This window comes from Odocoileus virginianus, chromosome 3 (assembly GCF_023699985.2).
Source record: "Odocoileus virginianus isolate 20LAN1187 ecotype Illinois chromosome 3, Ovbor_1.2, whole genome shotgun sequence".
Taxonomy (NCBI): Eukaryota; Metazoa; Chordata; class Mammalia; order Artiodactyla; family Cervidae; genus Odocoileus; species Odocoileus virginianus.
This window is the reverse complement of record NC_069676.1, coordinates 88,115,798-88,139,737: the sequence shown is the minus strand read 5'-3', so window position 1 is coordinate 88,139,737 and position 23,940 is coordinate 88,115,798. Positions and strand designations below refer to the sequence as shown.

Here is a 23,940-nt window from a genome sequence, read left to right as displayed (position 1 = left end):
GCTCACAGTGCACAGACTGTTAAAGCCTGGCTTGAAGAACTTTGAGCATTACTTTGCTAATGTGTGAGATGAGTGCAATTGTGCGGTAGTTTGAACATTCTTTGACATTGCCTTTCTTTGAGATTGAAATGAAAACTGACCTTTTCCAGTTCTGTGCCCACTGCTGAGTTTTCCAAATTTGCTGGCATATTGAGTGCAGCACTTTACAGCATCATCTTTTAGGATTTGAAAGAGCTCAACTGGAATTCCATCACCTCCACTAGCTTTGTTCATAGTGATGCTTCGTAAAGCCCACTTAACTTCACATTCCAGGATATCTGGCTCTAGGTGAGGGATCACACCATCATGGTTACCTGGGTCATGAAGATCTTTTCTGTATAGTTCTTCTGTGTATTCTTGCCACTTCTTCTTAATATCTTCTGCTTCTGTTAGGTTCATACCATTTCTGTCCTTTATTGAGCCCATCTTTGCATGAAATGTTCCCTTGGTATCTCTAATTTTCTTGAAGAGATCTCTAGTCTTCTATTGTTTTCCTCTATTTCTGTGCATTGATCAGTTAGGAAAGCTTTCTTATCTCTCCTTGCTGTTGTTTGGAACTCTGCATTCAAATGGGAATATCTTTCCTTTTCTCCTTTGTCTTTTGCTTCTCTTCTTTTTTCAGCTATTTGTAAGGCCTCTTCAGACAGCCATTTTGCCTTGTTAATTTATTTTTTGGGGGGATGGTCTTGACCACTGCCTCCTGTACAATGTCACGAACCTCCATCCATAGTTCTGCAGGCACTCTATTAGATGTAATCCCTTGAATCTGTTTGTCACTTCTGTATAATAGTAAGGGATTTGATTTAGGTCATTCCTGAATGGTCTAGTGGTTTTCCCTACTTTCTTCAAAGGTCTTCCTTACGCAGATGTCACCAAATTACCCTAATAATGCTCTTTATAATAAGATAAAATACTGATCATGTATTGATTTCAGTTGTTATATCTTTTTAGACTTCTTTTGACTAGAATATTTCCTAGTCTTTGTGTTTCCTGACATGACACTTTAGAGGAATACATCAGTTATTTGGTAGACAGTGCCTCAGTTTAGGTTTATCTTATACTTCCTTGTGACTAGATTCAAATTATGCCATACCTTAAAAAAAAAAAGGAATTGTGTAAATTATGATTTTACAACAAATCACATTTCCTGTTAATAACTCTGCACCATTTAACATAATTACTTAATCATATTTGCATCAAAACAATACACTTATCTCTAGCTTCCCAGCAGGGGAACAGAGAATGATTCTCCTAGGAGATTTTATGTGTATTTACTAAAGAACAAGCTTGATTTAATCATTAAGGATTTTGTTGATTTTGATGGCTTAAGGAGTCATGGATTGTTCTAATATTGAATAAGAAAGCATATGACATGTTCAATAGTATTGATCTACTCTTTTTACAGTTACTCCTGAATACCCACAGAAAGGGAGAAAGTTTTTCCTCACCTTAGATGAACTCAAGTTCTTATCACAGCTAGTAAAATCACTTTTGAAGTTGGAAAAAAATGTCCAGGAGTTGTTTGAAGAAATGTTCTTATGGCTCAGGATACCCAGGAACACTTCAGGTAAAATACTCTTCTGCACATCTATAATTCTTTCTGTTTTTGCCTCCTGCTAATTGAATCTATACCATTACCTGAAAAACAGAATATATGTGGTAGAATTTTTAAAATAAATATTAAGTAAAAAGCACACTGTGAAATTACATTTTTATCCTTTGTATGTTAACAGTGGATTAAGAAATTCATTGAATAGTTTGAATTAAGAAGTCGTCATAAGTAAATCTTGGATCATTATCTTTAGCTAAAATTAGATCAACTTTTTTTTAAACTCAAAGAAACACAACCTGGCCTATGGAAAGAACAAGCACACTGGATGATCTAGTAGCACCTTTTTTTGTTGCTAGCAGCCTGATGACCTTGAGCAAAATATTTAGTTTCCTTAGACTACCATTTTCTCATCTTTAAAATGATAGTATAGGACTAAATCAAGTTTTTCTTTGTTTTCTTTCAGAATTTGTTACTTTAGATTCCAATATACTATGTAGAATTTTGAGAATTAAGTGCTTTAATGAATGTAAAATATTTAAGAGAATGTCTAGCATATCATAAGCAATAAATGTGAGTTGTTACCATTGTGATTATAATTATACAATAAGTTGTTTTTAGCTAGTCTTAACAGAATTCTTTTGAAAAAACTGTGCTATGTGTGTTCGAATACTGTTTCTAACATTAAAGGTAGAATTCAGAGGCACAATGGGTTAAGATATGTTTTCTGTTTTCATATCTATGTTTATAAAGGTTTTCATCTATATTGGAGTGAGTTATCCGAAGTTCTATTTTACATAGTGCAACATGTTATTTTAAGGAGAATAAATGTAAATAGTGGCTGCATTTGCAGAACAAAGTCAGGGAAGCAAGTGATTAACAATTAATCTACAAATTGCAAAACCAACTTCCAAACCTGATTTCTTAGTGAAGAATTACATTTAGTTTAATGTATTTACCTTTGTATTTCTTTATTTACCTAGCCTCAGCAGATAATGTTAGAAAAGTTATAGGACTGGAGTTTACTTTATATTAAGCATAGCTTACTGGCCTTCTGTGTTTCAGGTTAAGCTTAAATAGCACTATTAAATCATAAAATAAATAATGTAGATCATTTCCCCTGCCAAATTTGGTTGTAGTTTGAAAAAAATGAATATGGAATATAGATTTCTGAGTCTGACAAAAATCAAACAAGGAAATAATAAAAACATAGAACAGATATGAAAATTAAAACTCAGAATGAAAGGTTAGATTTATTAGGAGGTAATGTGAGCCCTAAGGATCTAGAGGATTCTTAGATCTAGAGGATCTAAGGGGATCTTCTAGATGCAACTGACCAGATCAAAGAGAGATCTGAATAGAGAAATATGATATTCTAATTTTTTATTGACAGGTTGGTGCCACAAGCAGTTGACACTTGCTGTTGGTACTCACCCATCAGGCCCAGCTAGATTTGGCATTTCTCCTCCACATCTCTTGTAGATCTTTTCTTAGGTGTGGATTAAGAAACAGGGTGAACTCCAAAGTATCTCGACCCCTCTCCATTTTGATTCCTCTTATATTCATCCTAGGCAAGACCCTTGAGATAACTCAGTTCTGAGAACTTAATTCTTCTTAAGGGAAGCATAAATTCAAAGCTTCAATTGTGTAAAAGAGGTATTGTAATGATATAAAACTTAAATAGCCAAGAACTGAATCAAAGATTTGATATACTAATTTCAGGAAAAAGGAAAAAAAGAAAAAGCTGGTTCAACAGCACTGGATTGAGATCAAGCAATATTGAGACTTGCAAATGCTGTGCATGAGAGCAATGCTTAGGTTCACTGAATAAAGTCAACAAAGAAAATATATAATTATGCCACAATATAGTGAGTGAGTGAGTAAAAGTCTCCTAGTTGTGTCCGACTGTGACCCCATGGACTGTAGCCCGCCAGTCTCCTCTGTCCATGGGATTCTCCAGGCAAGAATACTGGAGTGGGTTGCCATGCTCTTCTGCAGGGGATCTTCCTGACCCAGGGATCAACCCTGTATCTCCTGCATTGCAGGGAGATTCTTTACCATCTGAACCACCTGGGAAGTCTTACCCCAAATTTGTCACCACCTGAACAGCGTGGCAGATAAAAGAAAGTTCAGTATCATATTAATAATGTTTATTATAGAAAGACATTTGTAGGTTATCAAACATAGTACATGGAAGGAAATTTGAAGAATGACTGTAAGAAATGTCTAAGTATTAGAACATCTCCTTGTGAAATATGTGTTCTTCATTCGTATATTTTTGTAACAAAGCCAAGATTTAATCTGACATAACTTCACGTAAATGACTTCCTGAAAAGAATGATCTTGAGGGAAATCTTTAAGAAAAAATTTAAATCTTTTATTCAGTGTAGCCACATTAATCAATTCATATCAAAAGACTTGGCTTCTTAAATCCCGAAGGAAACGGTTTTTGAACGATTAAAAAAACCAAATGAATCTTAGGTTATCCTGAGAGTTAATGTTTTGCTTAGAAAGCTTGTGTGGGAGAGAAGGTGGTTCAGATCAAGTCATTTGGTTTTTGTGTATTTGTTTTGATTGGAGCATATTTTGCTAATAAAGATCTTGGACAGAGTTGCCTACTATGTCTATGTAACCAAAACAATATGATGAAGAATAAGGTTTTTTTATTCCTTGTCCAGATGTTTTAAAAATATCCAGGTGTTTAACATCACACAGAGAAAATATAAAGATGATTAACCGAATGTTTTACTCTTTTACTTTGATGTAAACTACTATATTGTATATTTAGCCAAATTGGCAGTGCTTTTAGGAATTTGAATTTGACACAATAGATTTTTGTGTCAAGACACATTTTCTGAGAAAGAAGGGATATTTAGTTATGATATTTACTTGCTTTTGTTTGGTCATGATTTGATGGTTTTCTCTTTTGGTCCTTTCAGAAAAATGATATGACATTATTTGACTGCTGTGGTATCTTACTGTATTTCTTTTAGGTCATCTTATGGCGTGGCCTCAGGTTTAATTCATGGAGCGCTTCTAATGCTCCTTCAGAATAAAGCTGTTCTTCGGGCAGTTCCTCAAATTTTCCAAAGGTGGCATCTGAGATTTATCTAAACCAGGAGGTTTCTTGGCCCTCATTTTTTCTTTAGCCCCAGCAATGACAAAGAGCAATGGCTGCTTCAATTGGATGTAAGAAGAACACTTAGGGTTTGTCTCAGAAGAATCAAAGATTTCAGATCTTCTGAAAGATTGTTTGTACTCTTAGGGGGTCTTAAGAGGGGTCAAATGGCTTCTAAGAGTTCCTTAGCTAGATGGTTACGGGCTTGTATTAGGGAGGCGTATGTAGTTAAGGTAAAGAGGCTCCTAGGGTTTGTAAAGCTCATTACACTAGGACTTTAGCTGTTTCTTGGGCAGAGAGGTCGAAGGCTTCCACATTGGAAATTTGCAAGGTGGCCACCTGGGCTTCTGTTCATACTTTTCATAGTATTATCTCTTGGATGTAGTCTCTTCTACAGATTCAGCTTTTGGTGGGAGGTTGCTTGTGAGCCAGAAAAGAACAGTGAAGAAAAGAAAGACTTGTAGTTCCCACTCAGAGCTGCCAACAAGGCAAGTTGCTTTGTAGTGCACACAATGGGAGCCTATGAAGACCAATTTGGGTGTGAAAGTGGATGTCACAGAGAAGTACTGCCAACCTCTACTCTCTATGAAAGAAAGCAGCAGTGTGGAAGCTAACCAGAAGTGTAAAATGAACCACAGCGAGCTCCGTAGGGAGAGGCTGTTCTGCAGCTGGCATCCCTGTGACCTTCTGCACTCTACTGACGGCCTTAATCTGGGCATGCTCTTAAGGAAACCACTGTTGATTGCATGCAAATAACTACGCTTTAAAACCATGAGCCAAAAACGGGCTACCTTTTCTAGACAATGTTAATAAATGTATAGAATGTCCAGTATTAATTTTAGATAGGTGAAATAATTTATCAAATGTTCAAAGAGCTCATAACCTTTGACAGTGTCAAATTTTGAAATTGACCATTTTGAATTCCAAACAAAAATAAAAATGCCACAATCTGTTAAAATCGTGAGATACCCTACTTGTCTAGATTCAGTGTTACTAATCCTGTCTTAAAATAATCCTTTTGGCTTCTCTGTATAGGATTAAATTTTTAAAAATCTTTTTAATTGGGAGGGGGGAAGATTATGCTATATAGGTTATCATAACTGCTCAATAATTCTTTTTCTATCTTACTATAGAATTGCTCACCAGCAAAAGAAGTCTTGGGAAGCTTATCTTATTTTTTAATTCATTTTGAAAATAGGCAGATGGTTTTTGTAAACATCAAAGCCCATTACTTTGAGTGAATAAACATAATGTATTTGGAAATCAAATGATAAATACAAGATAATTAAACTTTTTCATGTTTTAAACTATAGCTACACAATGACAAATAGTTATTTCCAAGAATAGATCTGTAAAACTTGTACTTTGAATTAATGTTATTTTTCCAGGGTAACTATCTTTTACATCAGTTGTTTTTATGATCTATTTGTAGAAAAGTAAAGTAACATTAGAATCCAAGTGTTACCTCTTCATGTCATTGACAACTTGATCTTTATTATTTTTTCTTTTTTAAAAAATATTTTTTGAATAATAGTCCAGGCATACATTAAAATTTTTAAACAAGTTAAAAGAATATATGGTTAAAATGAAGTCTTTTTCCAATCAACTTGAAAAATAACACAAATCATGTCATACTCTACAGAAATCCTTTTTTATTAACAATTATGTAGAAATACCTCATATTGAGAAAAACAGCTGAATAGTTTTCTATGGCTGTATGTACCATAATCACCTACACATTGTTTTTTTCCTCTTCATTTTGCTTCCACAAACAATGATGTGGCAAATTTCTTTGAACTATGTCTTATGTGTCCTCATGTATATCTGGACAGTAGTTTTCTAAAGTGGAATTGCCAAGTAAAAAGCAATGATCATAGAGAGGATGAAAAGGCAAGACGTAAATTGAGAAAAATATTTGCAAAATACACATCTGATAAAGGTCGTGTATCCAAAATATACAAAGAACTCTTAAAATTCAACAGGACAACAAAAAAACTCAGTTTAAAAATAAGCAAAAGATCTGGAGAGCTCACCAGAGAAGATATACAGATGGCAAATAAGCATATGAAAAGATGCTCAGCATCATATGTCATCAGAGAAATGCAAATTGAAACAAGGAGATATCATTATGCTCCTACTAGAGTGGACAAAACCCAGAATACTAACACCACCAAATTCTAGCAAGGATGTGAAGCAACAGGAACTCTCATTCACTGCTAATAGGAATGTAAAATAGTGTATTCTGGATGGTATTGTTTTATCTTATAAAGCTAAACATTGTCTGACATGATCTAGTAATCACACCCCTAAGTATTTATGCAAATGAGTGAAAACATGTCCACACAAAAACTAGTAATGAATGTTTATAACAGTTTTATTCTTAATTGCCAAAAATCGGAAGCAGCTAAGTTGTCCTTCAGTAGATCAATTGATAAACTGTGGTACGTCAATACATTGGAATATTATTTAGTGATTTTTTTTTTAAAGAGGTATCAAGCCACATAGAAACATGGAGAACTTAAATGCAACCTAAATATATGTTGCTAAGTGAAAGGAACCAATTTGAAAAGCCTACATACTATACTATTCCAACTATAAGACAACCTGGTAAGCAAAAGTATAGAGACAATAAAAGATCAGTGGTTGCTAGGGAGAATACAAAGGAGAGGAAAGGTATTATAGGTATAGCACAGGTGATTTTCAGAGCAGTGAAACTAATATGTGTGATACTAATGGTGGATGCGTGACATTATACATTTGGCAAAACTGTAGACCTGCACAACACAAAAAAATGAACCCTAATGTAAATTATGGACAAACTTAAAAAATTGTTTAGCTAATAATAATCTATCAGTGTTGGGTCATCAGTTGTAACAAATATCCCACCCCAAATTAAGATGTGAACAGTAGGGGAAACTGAGGGCAGAGCGAGAGGAAGTATATGGGAACCATGCACTTTCTGCTCAAATTTTCTAGAAAACTAAAACTGCTCAAAAAGCTAAAATCTATTAATTTTTTTTAAAGTATGCACATTGAGAGAGAATTCTGAGCCAATTTGTCATATCTATTTCAACTAACAGTATTTTTGTTACACAGAATTGTTTTACAGCTTCTCTGTCCTTCTGAAAAGTCTCTACCTTGTATCTTTTGAAAAAAAAAATCCATATTTTCTTTAATAACCTTTTAGTTTCTTTTTTTTTTTTAAATCTGCTTAATCTGGATTTTATTTCAGCATTGAAACTGATCTTATTAATGACACTATCTTCTGCAAAAGATGTAATAAAATGCGAGCCACAGAGAAAGCATTTTAGGTTAAATGGTGTAACACTGATCTAAAACCTCATCTATGTTGTGATGTGTGTTGAGAAATGAAGCAGGATTCCTCAACTGCAGTCCATGGCCCCTTGAGGACCATGAATGTGTTTTACAAGAATGCCTGGGAGTCTCCGTAACATGTGTGAGTGTGCGTGCGTGCACACCATCATATTGTGTATTTTGAATGAAGTGTTCTGTCACTTTAATCAAGTTCTCAGAAGTGTTCACAAATCCAAAATGATTTAGAAACACTAGAATTGAGGGAAACTTTTCCTCAGACAAAATTTCTCAAAAGGATGTTATCAACTACCAGATGGAATATTTACCTCTTAAGAGAATGTTTCTGTGAATTGTGTTACTTAGGAATCATTCATAATTAAGCTCATAGAACCATATATAGAAAAAACAAATAAAAACCCCACATATTTTCTTCATGACTATACTTGTCAGGAGGAGCCCTACTGATAAGAATCACTGATATTTGGAAATTTGTTTGCCCCAGATATAAGGAGAAAGTGCCTCTTAAGATGATTAAAATAAAAGAAAAATTGATCATGGTGTACCATTCATCATCATATATCAAATCTAAGTGAAACCAAAAGATAATTGCTAAGTCATTCATATCAAATTAAACTATAATTACTAGAACTATAATAGAAAATGGAAATACTTCTCTTTGGCATATTTATTCATTACATTTTGGTATATTTTTTTCCCATGGAAAGGATTTTTTAATTCTAAAAAGTGAAAGTTGAGGGAATAATTTCATTTTTTTAGTTTCCATTTTAGAAGCTAGAGATCATTTCTTATCTGTCTCAGTGTTTGTGTTTTTCCAATGAGTTATTGATAAATTCATTAAGAGTATAACTTTTCTTGATATTCTGGTGTTTATCCAACATGCCTTTGTTCTCATTTTAAAATAAGAAATATTAATGTGTTAAAGAAGACCACTAGCTTTTAAAGTAGTACTTTGGCATTTAACATTTTAAATGAACAAGGAAATTAATATTTAGTTTGTACTCAATTTATCCTACATTATTAAAATGAAAATGAATTAATTATAAAAGGATATGATTTTTACAGATTATATATACATGCATGTACATCAAACATGAATATAAATAGCATATAAATTCCATCCAGTTGTATGTATAGAAGAAGACTCTGTATTTTGATTCTGTCACTATCATAATGGAGATATCAGCCTACATCTTTTGGACTATGTTCTTTGTATCTTGATGTGTGTGTGTGTGTGTGTGTCTGTATTGTGGATAGAAGTTTTTCTACATAATTACTAACTTTAACCTACTGATCACAATGGTTTGTTTTCCTTAATGTATGTTTGTGTGTTTATTTCCTTTTCTATTGCGTAGGAATTTGGGAGACATCCAGTAGAGAATTCGTAATAGAGAAACCTAGAACAAATGAGACCAGAATTCCTTCAGAGCAGCTGCTACCAGTAACAGAGGTAAATGAGAGAAAAATGAGTGGTGGTTTTTTCCTCATATGTAATAACATCCTCATTTTCCTGTGACTCCATTATGAATCAGAACATCTTGATTTTTATCCATTACTACTAAAAAAAATAATAATTCCTGGTTGAAAATTGACTTGCAAATTTAGATGAAAATTGAATTTAGTAGGAACACTGCTCTATTGCACAATGTGTTCCATGGAAGCAATAGGGAGCTGGCAGTGAAGAGGTCTTTGTTCTCATCCCAACTCACAGATTACACCTTGAGAGCCTGGTCAAGTCATAGACAATTGTTGAAAAGTGACAAAGTGGTAATTAAAAAGGGAAGGAACAAGGAAAGAATAGTTTGAACTGGCCTCTTATTTTAGTGTGCCCCACAGGTCCCTGTTTTTTCTCAGATCCATCATCACTCTTCCTCTAGTCCATTCTGTATTTTAGAGAAAAACATCCTCTGGGTTTTCTTGCTGTCTGGACCTGGGAAGGCCTGGCCAGTGAAAAGCACCGAGGGGAGACTGGAGGGTAGATGTTGGAGAGAAATCGGGGGATTCCTCCCCCTCGCTCTGTGTTGGGGAACATCTCCAAGAGTAGATGTGACTCCTTCTCCTCCTCCACGCTTCTCCCCACATACAGTCCTCTCTGGTTTCTGGTCCACAGGGCAGGTCGGCCCCTTTCACTCATTGTGACATTGTGGGATCTTTAGTGGCAGCATGCAGAATCTCCTAGTTGTGATGTGCAAACGTTTAGTTGCAGCATGTGAGATCTAGATCCCTTACTAGGGATTGAACCTGGGCTCCCTGCATTGGGAATATGAAGTCTTAGCCACTGGACCACCAGGGAATCCCTATACATCGTGTTTTAATAAAAAATCAGAGTAGATATTAAGAAATTAGCATTAGGTGATAGAAGAAAGGGATTCGCTGGGATGCTCCTTGGCACACAGAACAGAAAACCATATTATTTCCTCTTCTTTCTTTGATCAACTAGTGAATGTTCTGCATTCTAACTGGAATGTCTGTGATTCCAGACATCAGTGGGAAGAGTAGAAGTAAGCCAGTGATGTCTTATGTAAATAAACAGGCTTCTAGGAGGAGATTTGAGTAGTAAATGTTTTCAGTTTTCTTTTTAAGAGCAGCTATTAATGTTCTTGCTTTTCCATATTTTGAAAAGATACCTTCAAAGGTATTAAAATCACATATAAATGACCATGGACAAAGGTAATCATTATGGCACACACACATCACCACAAAGTCACTGTGACCATGGCAATTAATGGCAATTTTCCCCATAACATATTTCCTTGAGTGCATGAATGAATGATTTTAATGAATAGACATTCCCTGGTGTGGGAACAAAAAAGCAGAGTTTTATTGTTGTTGTTAATTTTTATGAAGATAGGTTTCTTTTCATATTTCTATCATAAACATATCTCAAGAAAATACCTATTGGCACAGGACTATACACATGGCACTTGCAAAGTTTCACTTAGGAGAAAAGAAACTATATGAGCTGAGTAGATTCAATGGTTGATTCATTTTATGTAATAAAAAGATGAGAGGTATATCTTTAAGCAGGCCCTATGATGCTAAAGGTCCAAACTTTAGAAAGAATATGAAAATTACATTTTAATTATAGGCATGATGAGAAGGAGAGCCACTTTTACTGATTAGGGAGTTAGGGAATCATAGAATTTTAGCTCTAGAAGATAAATCACCTTTATTTGTTCTGCATATACAAAAAGCATTAGATTAATGCTTAGAATTTTGTATACAAGAAAATTAAGCTAATGATCATAATCTCAGTAATTTTAGGCTGAAAGGAACTATAGAAATCATTCGATTCAGCTCTTTTATTTTTCTAACAAAAAACTTGAGATCCAGAAAAATAAGTAATTCAGTTAGAAATATCAAGCCTAGAGTCTTCTGAAGTTGGGGGTAGGTAAATTATTGCTGTTAGCAAGATCACACTAAAGAAGGAAAAGTTTAGCACTAAGCATAGATTCAGCCTACTATCCATAATATATTTACACGTTAGAGAATATTAGAGGGCTTGAGCGAAATATCCATTTGTAAATATATTGCCACAAGAGCCGAAGACCAAAAGTATAGAACAGACTTGTGGACTCTGGGAGGAGGCGAGGGTGGGGTGTTTCAAGAGAACAGCATGGAAACATGTGTATTATCTAGGGTGAAACAGATCACCAGCCCAGGTTGGGGGCATGAGACAAGTGCTCGGGCCTGGTGCACTGGGAAGACCCAGAGGGATCGGGTGGAGAGGGAGGTGGGAGGGGGGACCGGGATGGGGAATACATGTAAATCCATGGCTAATTCATTTCAATGTATGACAAAAACTACTGTAATGATGTAAAGTAATTAGCCTCCAACTAATAAAAATAAATGGAAAAAAAAAAAAGAAAAACAAAAACAACACCAGCCTCCACGCCAGCTTTTCCCACTGCCCACATAGAGAGCAATGCAAATTATTTTAATTCCTCATTTTCTGGAACAAAAGTAGTGATGCTTGCCACTTTGTGGGTGGAGAAACAAAATAAAGCTCTCCAGCAATAAAAATGTAGAAACATGCAGTGGTATATTTTCTCCAAGAAATTTATTTCTTATTGCTATTTTTTTGCTTGTCTGGATTTCTGACAGTGAAAAAGAAATAAAAGATTGAATATTAAGTGCTGTCTTATGTCGCAATACTTGTTAACAATAAACTATAAAAAAGACTATAAAAATCTAATTTAGACTTTATTAAATATATTGAATTTAAAGGTTGCTTTACGTGATAAATAGTAAGTGGAACTTTCAGCTCTCATAAAGATGGTTTTATTGAACTATATTTAAGAAATTAAATTTTGAAAAAAAAGTTTTTGATTAAATCCACTGATGAATTAAATTGAAATGTCAGTATATTACTGTGTGTAAAGAATGCACATGTTTTGTATATTGCTTTATTCACTGAGTAATATTTTTAGGTTATAAGAATGGCTTTTACAGTTTATCAAAGAATACCTATATTCAACATGCTGAATGAAAGTAATGCTTTTATATCTATAACACTAGAAACATTTGTTGTTAAGATTAATATAACTGCATATAAATTTATATTTCAGGCTACTTTATTAGATTTTGGCTGGAGAAGTGCATTTATAAAAGTATCTCTTCCCACGGCACATTGTATAACAACAGCCATTGAAGATTTTTCTGCAAAGATTCTCCAGCAGGAACAGAATGAAAGGTCTTCAACTCTGAGCTATGCTTTGAACCTTGTAAATGTCCAGCAAGTTTGGCAAGATAGCTATGTGGTTCCTGAAGCAGACCAACCAAAGAAAATTGCAAAGGCAAGTGTTAAATGAAATCCTTTCAAATTAGATTGGCATATGAGATTTTTTCTTCATATAAACCATTGCAAAGGGAACCAACAGAAAAATGATGGGATCTCTTGGGAAACCTTTGGCACTTGACCCAGTACCATGTTTTTCTAGTATCCAGGGACCACTGTGCTAACAAAAAGGACTTAAACCTGCTGCCAGCTTTTTGCTCCATGAATCTGAAGCAACTAAAGAGAGGGCCTCTGTGACTTCCTGGGGACCTGGGAAACTGCCTGTTTGGGTGATACCTTTGAATGACCACCCCCCAGGAGAAACTAAGGAGGTTGAAGGAGTTGTTGTCTTTTATCAGTTTGGGCAACCTTTAAATCTTGACTTACACCTTAGTAAACATTCCATTAGCATCTGTCTTACATCTGTGTTTTGAGAGTCACAGAACATAGTGAGAAAACAGGAAGTAGTTATGGAAATGGAGAAATGTAGTTACTCAATATTAAGTCTACGGTGGGGTCAGCAACCCATCATTGAAATGTTTTTGAAAGAGAGTTTTCAAAAGTGACCTTAATCCCTCACTGCTACCTGAAGCTTCAGAACATTCCCCAGAAACACTGTTGGCCTCTCTGGAGAGGAGGCAAGTGAGTCTTTTCATCCATCCATCCATCATACCTTCTTTGCTGTTAAGAAGGAATAAATTCATAATAACTAGTGAAACACTAGGCGCATCACTCCTAAAAGTTGCTTACTCTATCAATAAGAAAATGCTACATGAGATTGCTTCTGATGCTCTTAGATTATTTAAGTTAAACTGATACAGCTTCATTTATATGGGGTGATTAATTAAAAAAAAATAAAAACTTTTATGACAGTTTAGCAAAAAAAAAAACAGGGAGTAAGTTAAAAATAATGTAATCATGGATACATATTTTCTGAGTTCAATTAACTACAAATAAAAGTATTATCATGGAAAGCTATTTCATGAGTTTTTCATAATGTCTCTCTGGCAAGCATAAGGTTTCAAGTTTGCATAGAGAGAAGTATCATTTTGGTATTTCTTTATTTGACATAAAACATTTAACTTTCTACCACTGAGACATCGATTATTATAAAGTTGTGTCATTATATTTATGTTTGATGCCAAATTCATTATTTTGGAATTTAGTCTCCTATACATAAATTACATGGCACTGTCAGAATACAAATAACTCAGTGCTACATTTATTTCTCCCTAGTTTTGTTCTGACATCATGGAAAAACTTGACATAATGCTTCCACTGGCTCTGGCATGCAGAGATGATTCTTTTCAGGAAATTAGAGCAAACTTTGTGGAGGCCTGTTGTAAAGTGGCAACAGCTGTCCTGGCCAGACTGCAAGAGAGAAGCAAGGAGTTTCCCTCCAAAGCACCCCTGAAAAACCTGCACACGCTGCTCTCCACGGCTGTGTATGTCTTCCAGCATTTTATGCAATATGATCGTGTGATGAAAGAAAATGCTAAGAAGTGAGTGTCATTTATACTAAGTTGATGGCCATGCTTGCAGTATCATCTAATCTTTGGGTATCACAGAAGTGGAATCTTGATCATGGTATTTGAGAAGGAGAAAATAATCATTAATATGGTGAATTATTTTCGTTTTTCTTGACTAGGAAATGTCAAAAAGGTAGAGCATAGGTTATATTAAACCAGATATACAGATAGTAAGAAAGATACATATGCCCTCTGAAGGCCCATTGGGACAACCTTTGCATTTCCCAGACTCTGTAGTTTGGAGGAACTATCTTCAGCATGCTGTTATGACGTGACCAAACAAAGCCTTTCCATTCCACAAGGCCCATTGTACAGATTACACTGAAAAGGAAAAATAAACTTCTCCCTGTCACACAAAACAATATTTGTGGAAAATGCCCTTCTCTTTGGTTCCTAGACCAACTAGATGTTAGGAGCTGGCCTAGAGAAGAGATGCGTTTCTGACTGTTCTTGTGACCAACGTAACCATGTCTCAGAACACCCATTTCATAGATGCTGTCCTTCATATGTGAAAAGGAAGCATTGACCATCTCAATTCTCAGGTATTAGTGGTCCAAAAAGACCAAATGTTTTCTGGCTAGAGAACAGAAATGACCAGATGTATAATGACATGGTCTATCTGACTTCTCTTGTACTCTCTAGAAGACCCCGCGGCCCTTTGCAAAGGAGACGTATAGACAGGACACTCCAGTGTGAGCCCAAGAATCTAGTCTGTATTCCTTATTCAGCCTTTGCAATCCTTTTCTAGTAATGAGAGGAAGCATAAGAGAGTGTATTAAAAATAGCTAGAGATAAAAGTAAATTTGGTTTGATGTAGGATATAACTATGATTTTCTTTAATTCCCTTAAGTAGTCCGATGTTGTGATTCATACTTGAATTTATAAACAAAATGTGCCAGCAGTCCCTTTATTTCTGTAGAATATTGTAAAACAGTTTATGAGATAATTGACAGCTACAAAATTACAATTTTTAAAATAAAAAGACTGTGTTTGTGGGACGTGTGATAGCTTTATAAAAGTTGGTTCTGACAAATGCATGTTGTTCTCTGTAATAACGATAACCTAATGCCTAAATAATGCACTGATCTCTAATAATAGGCTTACAAAGAATACTTTGATTTTTGAATGATGTATTGACAATGCAGTTTGTCTCAAGTTGAAGCGCATATTTGCGGAACAGCAGATGTACGTTTTCAAAGGACTTGCAAAACAAAGACCAGCTTTTTTTTTTTTCTTTTTGGAAAGTGAATGGGGATGCAGACTTCAGCATTAGGAGGAAATGAATGATTGATATCTAATAATCAAAACCATTTGTAGTACTGGAGATTGTTACCTCCTACTGCACAGGCCTTAAATCTCTGTCTCTTTGATCATTCCCTCTGAACAGACCCATATTCCTGGTGCCTATCCAACGATACCAGGAATTCATCAACAGTCTGCAGTTTCAGGTTACGGACTACTGCGTCAGAGTTTGTGCTACAAGCATTTTACAGGACGCTGAGAGCCACCATTGGGATGACTACAAAGCTTTTTATGAGGTGTGAAGTTAAGTTTACTATCCCTCCTTTTTACACAAATATGTTTTACTGCCTACCTGCTTTCTGGCTAATTAGAAACATGAGCTTGGCATTACTAACACACGAAGGCTGTTAGGATAATATTTTTTAAATATTGAATTTATACTTGGAAAAACACTGTTCTTAAAAACCTGAAATAATTAGAACACTCCTTCTGCTTAAAAATAAAAATAACTTAATTTGAGCTGCAGTGTTTCTGTGCTATATAATAAGTTGGAATGTAATGGGATACAAGTAAAACTCAAGGAGAAAACAATGCCACAATGTAATACTACAACCTTGTATTGTTTTCAAAGGGACCAGTAAGAGGTATCCTTGCACTTTTTTCTTGTTCTATATTTCCATCTGTGTTTGATAAATATTTTTTATTAAACAGCTTTATTCTTTTTATACTTATTTTCCCTTCTTATTGTGTGTTCTTATGAGTGTGCTTTAAGACCCATCTGATCATTTATAGCTTACCTATTTTCATTTAACCCATGTTTTGAAATCCCAAATTTCTACTGAATTAAAGCCTAATGATTCCTAGTGCCACCAAAACCTGGATCAATTAAAATTATTCATCATCTGGCTTCACTAGTTCCCCTTCCTCTGAATCCCATTGATTACACATAAACCACAATATTTGAAATCCCTTGAAGTGGATTTCAGAGCAGAGTGAAACATTTATAATATCTTAATCAAGATAATCAACATTTTCAAAATGTCATCAGTCAAGCCCACCTTCCATAGTTTTTCCAAAGTATGCCTTCCTCCAGATTGAAGCTTGTGATTTTGTTTCTTGATTGTCCTGCTAACTGTGGAGTATTGAGATAAACTGAGTGGAGTTTTGTTCAGTGAACTCACTCCTGTCACCTTGCTGACACCATGGCTCCATTTATGCGGGGGTTATTATCATAATAAATGTTGTCACAACAGAGAGGAGCAGCTTAGAAGCTTTTTAAAAGGGCTTTCCACGTTTTCTAAGACCATTTCATCTCTCCTTTAGAGCCCCTTCCCAGATACCTTTTCTTTCTGCAAAAGCATCTGTATAGGGTTTTCCAAACCCGACGCGCTTCAAACAGCAGCGAGCAGAATGAAAACGCAAAAGTGGTATGGTGCAGCTGGTAGCCTGAGATAAGAATAAAAGTATTGGTCTCCCCTCTCCTGGCCGCGTCCCAGCTCCCTTATTTGCCTTGAGGTAAACAGAGAGGTTGAAAATGAATCCATCTCATGTTTCAAACTATTTCAACGTGTCAGTGCGCTGATGAGCAATTTTATATGAAGTTTCCATTGAAGAACAGGTATCCTCTCACTATCCGTCCAACACAGGGATATGTTTCCTTTCATGCAAATTGGGAGCTGGAAGAGTCATACAGTGTAAATAATAAGTAGATGCATTGAGAACCTGTTATTGAAGTTACCAAGTATTTAAAAGAAAAAAAAAACCAACAAATTACCACATAACATGCAGCTCTTGGATCTTATGACAAGGCTTTAGCTTCCAAGACAGAAATAACGAGATAGCTAGCCTGTGATTACATGGTACTGTAGCTTCCATATACTTACATGGTCAGTAGTTACAATTTAATTGCAGAGTTAGTGATGGTTATTTATGCTCAGAAAAAAAATAGTGATACTGCTTTTCTGTTTACCAAAAATAAGAACCTTCTAAAAACAACACAGATTTTAAGTGGTTTTGATAACTGGAGTACCCGACATGATTTGATCCCGTTTCCTACACCCCTCTCTCCTCCTCTCCCCTTTATTCCAGCTGATTTGTGAAACAGGACTGGTAGGAATGTTTGAAGGGGCAAGGCGATGAAATCTGCCCGACTGGAGGTGGAGGGTAAGATAGAGATCTTGGGGGATCCTATCATCATGTGCAGAGTGTAGTGAAGAAATAGTGAGAGAATTGATAAGATATGGAACAATATTTGCTCATGTATTGTGATAACAAGTGAGCCCTAGATACATCATTTCCATTTTCTGACCTGTCAGGTTGAGAGAGCCAAAGACTTCAGAATCACTCTGATGAGGTGCTGGTCAGATGGCACAGTGGGTATTCAAATTACATGTTTAAAATCCAGCTTTTAGTATACTTGACATCTGCTCAATTTTAGCAACTTGTGTTTTCTAATAGTCAGAGAATAAAGAATTGTCTGTTCAAAGATAATATTGAGTGGCTTATATAATAAAGCCCAGCTGCTTGTTTCCTGATATATAATCTAAATAAAAGTTCACATCTGTTTGTATTATAGCGGGTCTACAAAAATAACAGATGTTTACTAGCAGAATACTTTTGAAATGACAACAAATAGGGAAACAGGTCAGAAAAATAAATGAATCACATTTAATTTAATGAAAGCCCTTGCATACATAGAAGCTATACACATTTTGAAGAAAATTGCGAGACAGATGACCAGTTTCGAATGTTTTTAAGTGAACATGAAGTTCATATTTTTAAAAGTCTTAAAAATAAGTATCTTTCACTTTGAGGGGAAGAAATAGGTGTGCCTAAAGTTATTTTTATTTTCTCATTTATTGCTCAAAGGTGGCTATTCAGGAGACTAGTTTTTATATTTTGAAAAATATGAGAAATCATGTTGGCCATGTTATTATGGACACCTGCTTACTGACATGGAGGAAGTATAAATCATTCAGACCAGTCATGATATCAGCTGGGTTGGTTTTGCTCTACTTAACATACAACACAGAAAGTAATAAAGAAAATAAAGTATTAAAATTCTTTTCTTACCTAAGGAAATTTTGTAAAGTATTCTTTATCACAGAACACATAACAAAGAAAGTATAAGAAACTATGATTTGCAACTTCTACAATAAATTTTTTTTAAACAGTTTTGACGTACATTTAGTCAGAAAATCAAAAGCGGCCAAAGTTCCCACCAGTTTGAACTTGACTTTTTGACATTTTGATATCCAAGTTTCCTACCCAACAAGAATAATTCTGCTCATTTATAAACTCCATTTGAAGGTCAGTAGATAATAACTATAGATTATTATGATTACAGTGACTACAAAAGAATTTAATAATCAAATAAATTACCAGGAGAATAATATGTAAGGAATATATACATAAGAAACTATCAAATTTAGGTATAGGAGAACATTAGTTCAGTTCAGTCAGTCGTGTCCGAATCTTTGTGACCCATGGACTGCGGGACATCAGGCCTCCCTGTCCATCACCAACTCCCAGAGTTTACTCAAACTCAATGTCCATTTAGTCAGTGATGCCATCCAACCATCTCATCCTCTTTCGTCCCCTTCTCCTCCCGCCTTCATTCTTTCCCAGCATCAGGGTCTTCTCAAATGAGTCAGGTGGCCAAAATATTGGCGTTTCAGCTTTAGCATCAGTGCTTCCAATGAATATTCAGGACTGATTTCCTTTAGGATGGACTGGTTGGATCTCCTTGCAGTCCAAGGGACTCTTAAGAGTCTTCTCCAACACCACAGTTCAAAAGCATCCATTCTTCAGCACTCAGCTTTCTTTATAGTCCAACCCTGATATCCATACATGACTACTGGAAAAACCATAGCTTGGACTAGATGGACCTTTGTTGGTAAAGTAATGTCTCTGCTTTTTAATATGCTGTCTAGATTGGTCATAACTTTTCTTCCAAGGAGCAAGTGTCTTTTAATTTCATGACTGCAGGCACCATCTGCAGTGATTTTGGAGCCCAAAAAGTCAAGTCTCTCACTGTTTCCACTGTTTCCCCATCTATTTGCCATGAAGTGATGGACCAGATGCCATGATCTTAGTTTTCTGAGAACTAAGAGAACTAAGCAGAACATTGGAATTGTTTAAAATGATGTTCATTTGAGAAATATAAGTAGTGTGCGAAATAGAAATTTTAAGTCAAAAGGATTACTTAAGAGATAAAATGAGAAGTTTTTCTCATTTAACTTTTGATATAGTAACGTCATCAGGATAGTTTTGGAAGAACACATTCTTCAAATAATCTCTTTCAAGTGTTCTTTTAATCTGGTCTGAAGAAAATGAGGAAACTCCTAGCATAGCTCCCTAGAGCCCGTTAACTAAGTATTGATTGTAATTCACTTGAGGTGACCTTCTCATTTCTGCTTATTTCCCCTTGGCTTTGGCTGCTGTTGGGTCCCACTCTGTGGTCAGGGAAAATTTGACAGGAAAAAGGTCCGGCGAGAGGTGGAAAGGAGTGAGAACCTGGCCCTTTGGAAGTATAAAGTACTAGAAAAATACTAAGAAATGATGAAACCATCTGCCTAGGCTTTACAAAATCTTGCAACATCAGACGATTTTAGGATGTGTTTCTAGTACTGTTGTTGAAACGCCACGGATGAAATAGCCTAATATAATCATCTTTGGTGACCCCCACTTTGTTTTCATGCGTGTTGATAAGTACACAGTATGCAAGTTTTTGTTTGCTCCTGTCATTTCATTGTAATGTGAAATCTAAACCATTTTTAAGATGATCTCAATGATGTTAATAATCCCAGGAGAATATACATACTTAATTTAAATGATTACCCTTTAATTTTAGAAGAATCAGCCCACTATCTTAGACTAAGTCTTGCTGACTTTGTTTAGCAGCTACAAAGATGATCATTTTAAGGTAAATTTTAAACTCCGGACCAGGAGTAGGTAAATCAAGGCTACCCTAGGTTTGCTTTTGCTTGTGGTCTGGATTTGCACTAGAATATCTGATCTCATAATTAAAATAAAACATATGTTTCTTTGTCAATAAGAATGTTTTACATCTTGTCAAAAATCTTTCTTGGTCGTCTAATGTGTCCAACTCTCCAGCTATTATTTCCTTTCAGCCTGAACTAATTAAATTCATAGGAAGCAAACTGACATTTGGTAAGATGCGATCCTCTTGTTTAATGTGTGGTGGTTTTGCCAGGGGGAAAGATGCTCCTTCTCGCTCCAGATGTGGCATTATTTCTTCTGGGCGCTTCATCACGACCTCTGGACCATCCTGCCCCCTAAATTAGCCCAGGAGATACTAGCAGAAGTGCTGGAGAAGTCTTTGGGTCTCCTGGCCTCCAGATATGCCCGGGCCCATCCCAGTTATAAGAGAACCCTACAGATAAGGTAATTGAAGTCATGAAAACCGTTGCTTTTCAAGAAAATGTTTGTCAGGTGTATAAAGCAGAATGTGCTTCTGAATCTCATGATGTAACTCCTTGTTATTTAACATGTTTCTAACATCTGAAAGGAAATCATATTGAATTCTCCTGAGATACTTAAGTGCAAATGTGGAACTTGAATCAAAATAGCTTTGTTCTTTTTTCTCCTTAAAATTGTATGTAAAACCCACTTTTTTTCTAAAAAGTGAGTCAAGTTGTATTACAATCTAGGACATAGATATCCAAAGGTTAGTAAATAAGATAAAGAGAGAAAATTAAAGTCCTGAAATGGAGAGGAAAGCTGCGGTGCTGTGATGAAGTAATTTGACTTTGAGATTCCAGGCAACCAGGGAATTTTACTTTCGGGTTTTTTTTTTTTTAATGCCTTTAAATATTGTAGTTCATCTTCATTAGGGAAACTCTTTTATCTAATCATTTTTCTCAACATATTCTAACTACTTTCTCCTCTTTTCCTTTTCTTTTTGTTATGTATTACTAAAAAATAGTTCAACAAAATGTGAAATCACAGAAAATGAGGAGCAGCAGTCATGAAGTCTTAAAGACTGAATTATAGGCCAATTCTAAAAGAAATCAGTCCTAAAGGAAATGAGTCCTGAATATTCATTGGAAGGACTGATGCTGAAGCTAAAACTCCAATACTTGGGCCACCTGATGCGAAGAACTGACTCATTGGAAAAGACCCTGATGCTGGGAAAGACTGAAGGCGGGAAGAGAAGGGGACGACAAAGGATGAGATGGTTGGATGGCATCACCGACTCAATGGACATGAGTTTGAGCAAGCTCTGGGAGTTGGTGATGGTCAGGGAGGCCTGGCGTGCTGCAGTCCATGGGGTCACAAAGAGTCAGACCCAACAGACCAACTGAACTGAACTGAACAGGCCAATTCTATGGGTTGTCTAGACAATGAATATTACAGAAATGTGCATACATGCCAGCAATGGTCTATACAAAATGAAGGCTTTTGTTTTTATAAACATTCTGACATTCTGTAATTGAGACCTCCCTTTTAGGTATAAATTTTTTTTTTTTCAGATATGTTAGGAAGAGCCTAAAGACATCAGAGGCTTTATTATTTTTTTCAGTAGGAATTATTTTCTGATCAAGCATGCTGCATGTGAGGGCATTTAGGTCTTGCTACAGTGTTTCATAAATATGGTATTTTTGAACAAGCTGTTTCAAATTACTGACCAAGCATTTAAAAAAAACACACAATGAATTCTGAAGAAGAAATAGAAAATTCCTTTTGAAAGCAAAGGATACCTTCATTCTTTTCCTTATGTAGCTTACATCACTTGTCTGTGAGGTGACAAGTCATTTTGAGATAACTTATGAAATCAGATTTACTATTAGCTCATGAAATAGGTAGTATATTTAATTAATTAACTGTACTATAGAGACTTTTGGCTTCTATTTTCTGAGTACATAAAAATGTCATGCAAAGCTAGACTTATCTTTCCTAGTTTTATAAGTTACATATTTTTATTTGAATGATTAATTCTAAAATATCCATTTTGTAGAAATCAGATTTCACAGGCAAGTGTTTGTGTCTGTGTGTGTATATATATATGTGTATATATGTGTATATATATATATATATCTTGAATTTGCAGTTCTTTAATTAGCAACTAGAGTGAGTGGATGCAAACTACAATTAAACCTTCCTAAGGGTGATTCTGGATGCTCTTAGAATTCTAGCTTCCAACTGTCATATAACAAAAACCATGCATTATATATATATTGTTCAGTCACTCAATCATGTCCAACACTTTGCGACCCCATGGACTGCAGCACGCCAGGCTTCCCTGTCCATCACCATCTCCCAGAGCTTGCTCAAGCTCATGTTCATTGAGTTGGTGATGCCGTCCAACCATCTCATCCTCTGTCATCCCTTCTCTTGCCTTCAATCTTTCCCAGCATCAAGGTATTTCCCCAGTGATTCAGTTATTCACATTAGGTGGCCAGAGTATCAGAGATTAAGCTTCAGTATCAGTCCTTTCAATGAATATTCAAGGTTGATTTCCTTTAGGATTGACTGGTTTGAACTCCTTGCATACATATATGTATATATGCAAGGAAAATATTTATTTGATATTAAAATTTTAATTTATGTTAATTGTTGATATTTATATAAGTTAATATTATTTGCATATATATGTAAGGAGAACAAGTATTAAATTTGTGGCAAATATTTGTGACAAATTTATTTAATATTGCAAAGTTCTGAAACTATAAGCTTTTTCATTTGTGCTTCTGGTTCCATTTTTTTTTCGCCTCCCGCATGCTGGGAGAACATATTGCTCAATCTTGTACCTTTCTTTTTATACCTTGTACTTGGATGAGAAGATCATTCTGCTATCAAATTTTTACCTATCATATGTATGTGGATAATAGAGAACTTTCTTTTAACCTGACTTTTCTTTTGCTGAATTTAATTTCAAAGAAAGTCTCTTGAGATTCTTGAAGAGGATCTTGATGATACAAAACAGACTCTTTTTCCTATTTTAAAAAAAGCACTTCTGCAACACTTCACTGCTATATAGACTTCGCCATCTCCAAAGATAATGAATGTTGTTGTGCTCAGTAGTGTCCGACTGTCTGCAACCCTTTGGACTGTAGCTCATCAGACTCCTCCCGTCCGTGGGATTTTCCAAATAAGAATACTAGAGTGGATTGCCATTTCCTCCTCCAAGGGATCTTCCTGACCCAGGGATCGAACTCGCCTCTCCTGTCTCCTGCATTGAAGGCAGTTTCTTTACCTGCTAAGCCATCAGGGAAGCCCAATGCATGGTATTATGGGTTAGCTAACACTTGGAAACTCAAAAGCTTTCTGTGATGCTTTGTCTGTTTTTGATCTCTGAATCTCTGATATCTAAGCAAATATTTCTATTCTT

The 23,940-nt window shown here is 35.4% G+C and overlaps 1 protein-coding gene across 1 annotated transcript in view; it reads left to right on the top strand.

Moving 5' to 3' along the window:
• KIAA0825 (KIAA0825 ortholog) overlaps positions 1–23,940 on the top strand; it is a 416,094-nt gene that overhangs the window by 119,695 nt on the left and 272,459 nt on the right. Inside the window, 6 exon segments of the mRNA XM_070465821.1 lie at positions 1,445–1,606; positions 9,395–9,489; positions 12,608–12,835; positions 14,053–14,318; positions 15,733–15,883; positions 20,803–20,993. Coding sequence (XP_070321922.1) covers positions 1,445–1,606; positions 9,395–9,489; positions 12,608–12,835; positions 14,053–14,318; positions 15,733–15,883; positions 20,803–20,993 — 1,093 coding nt within the window.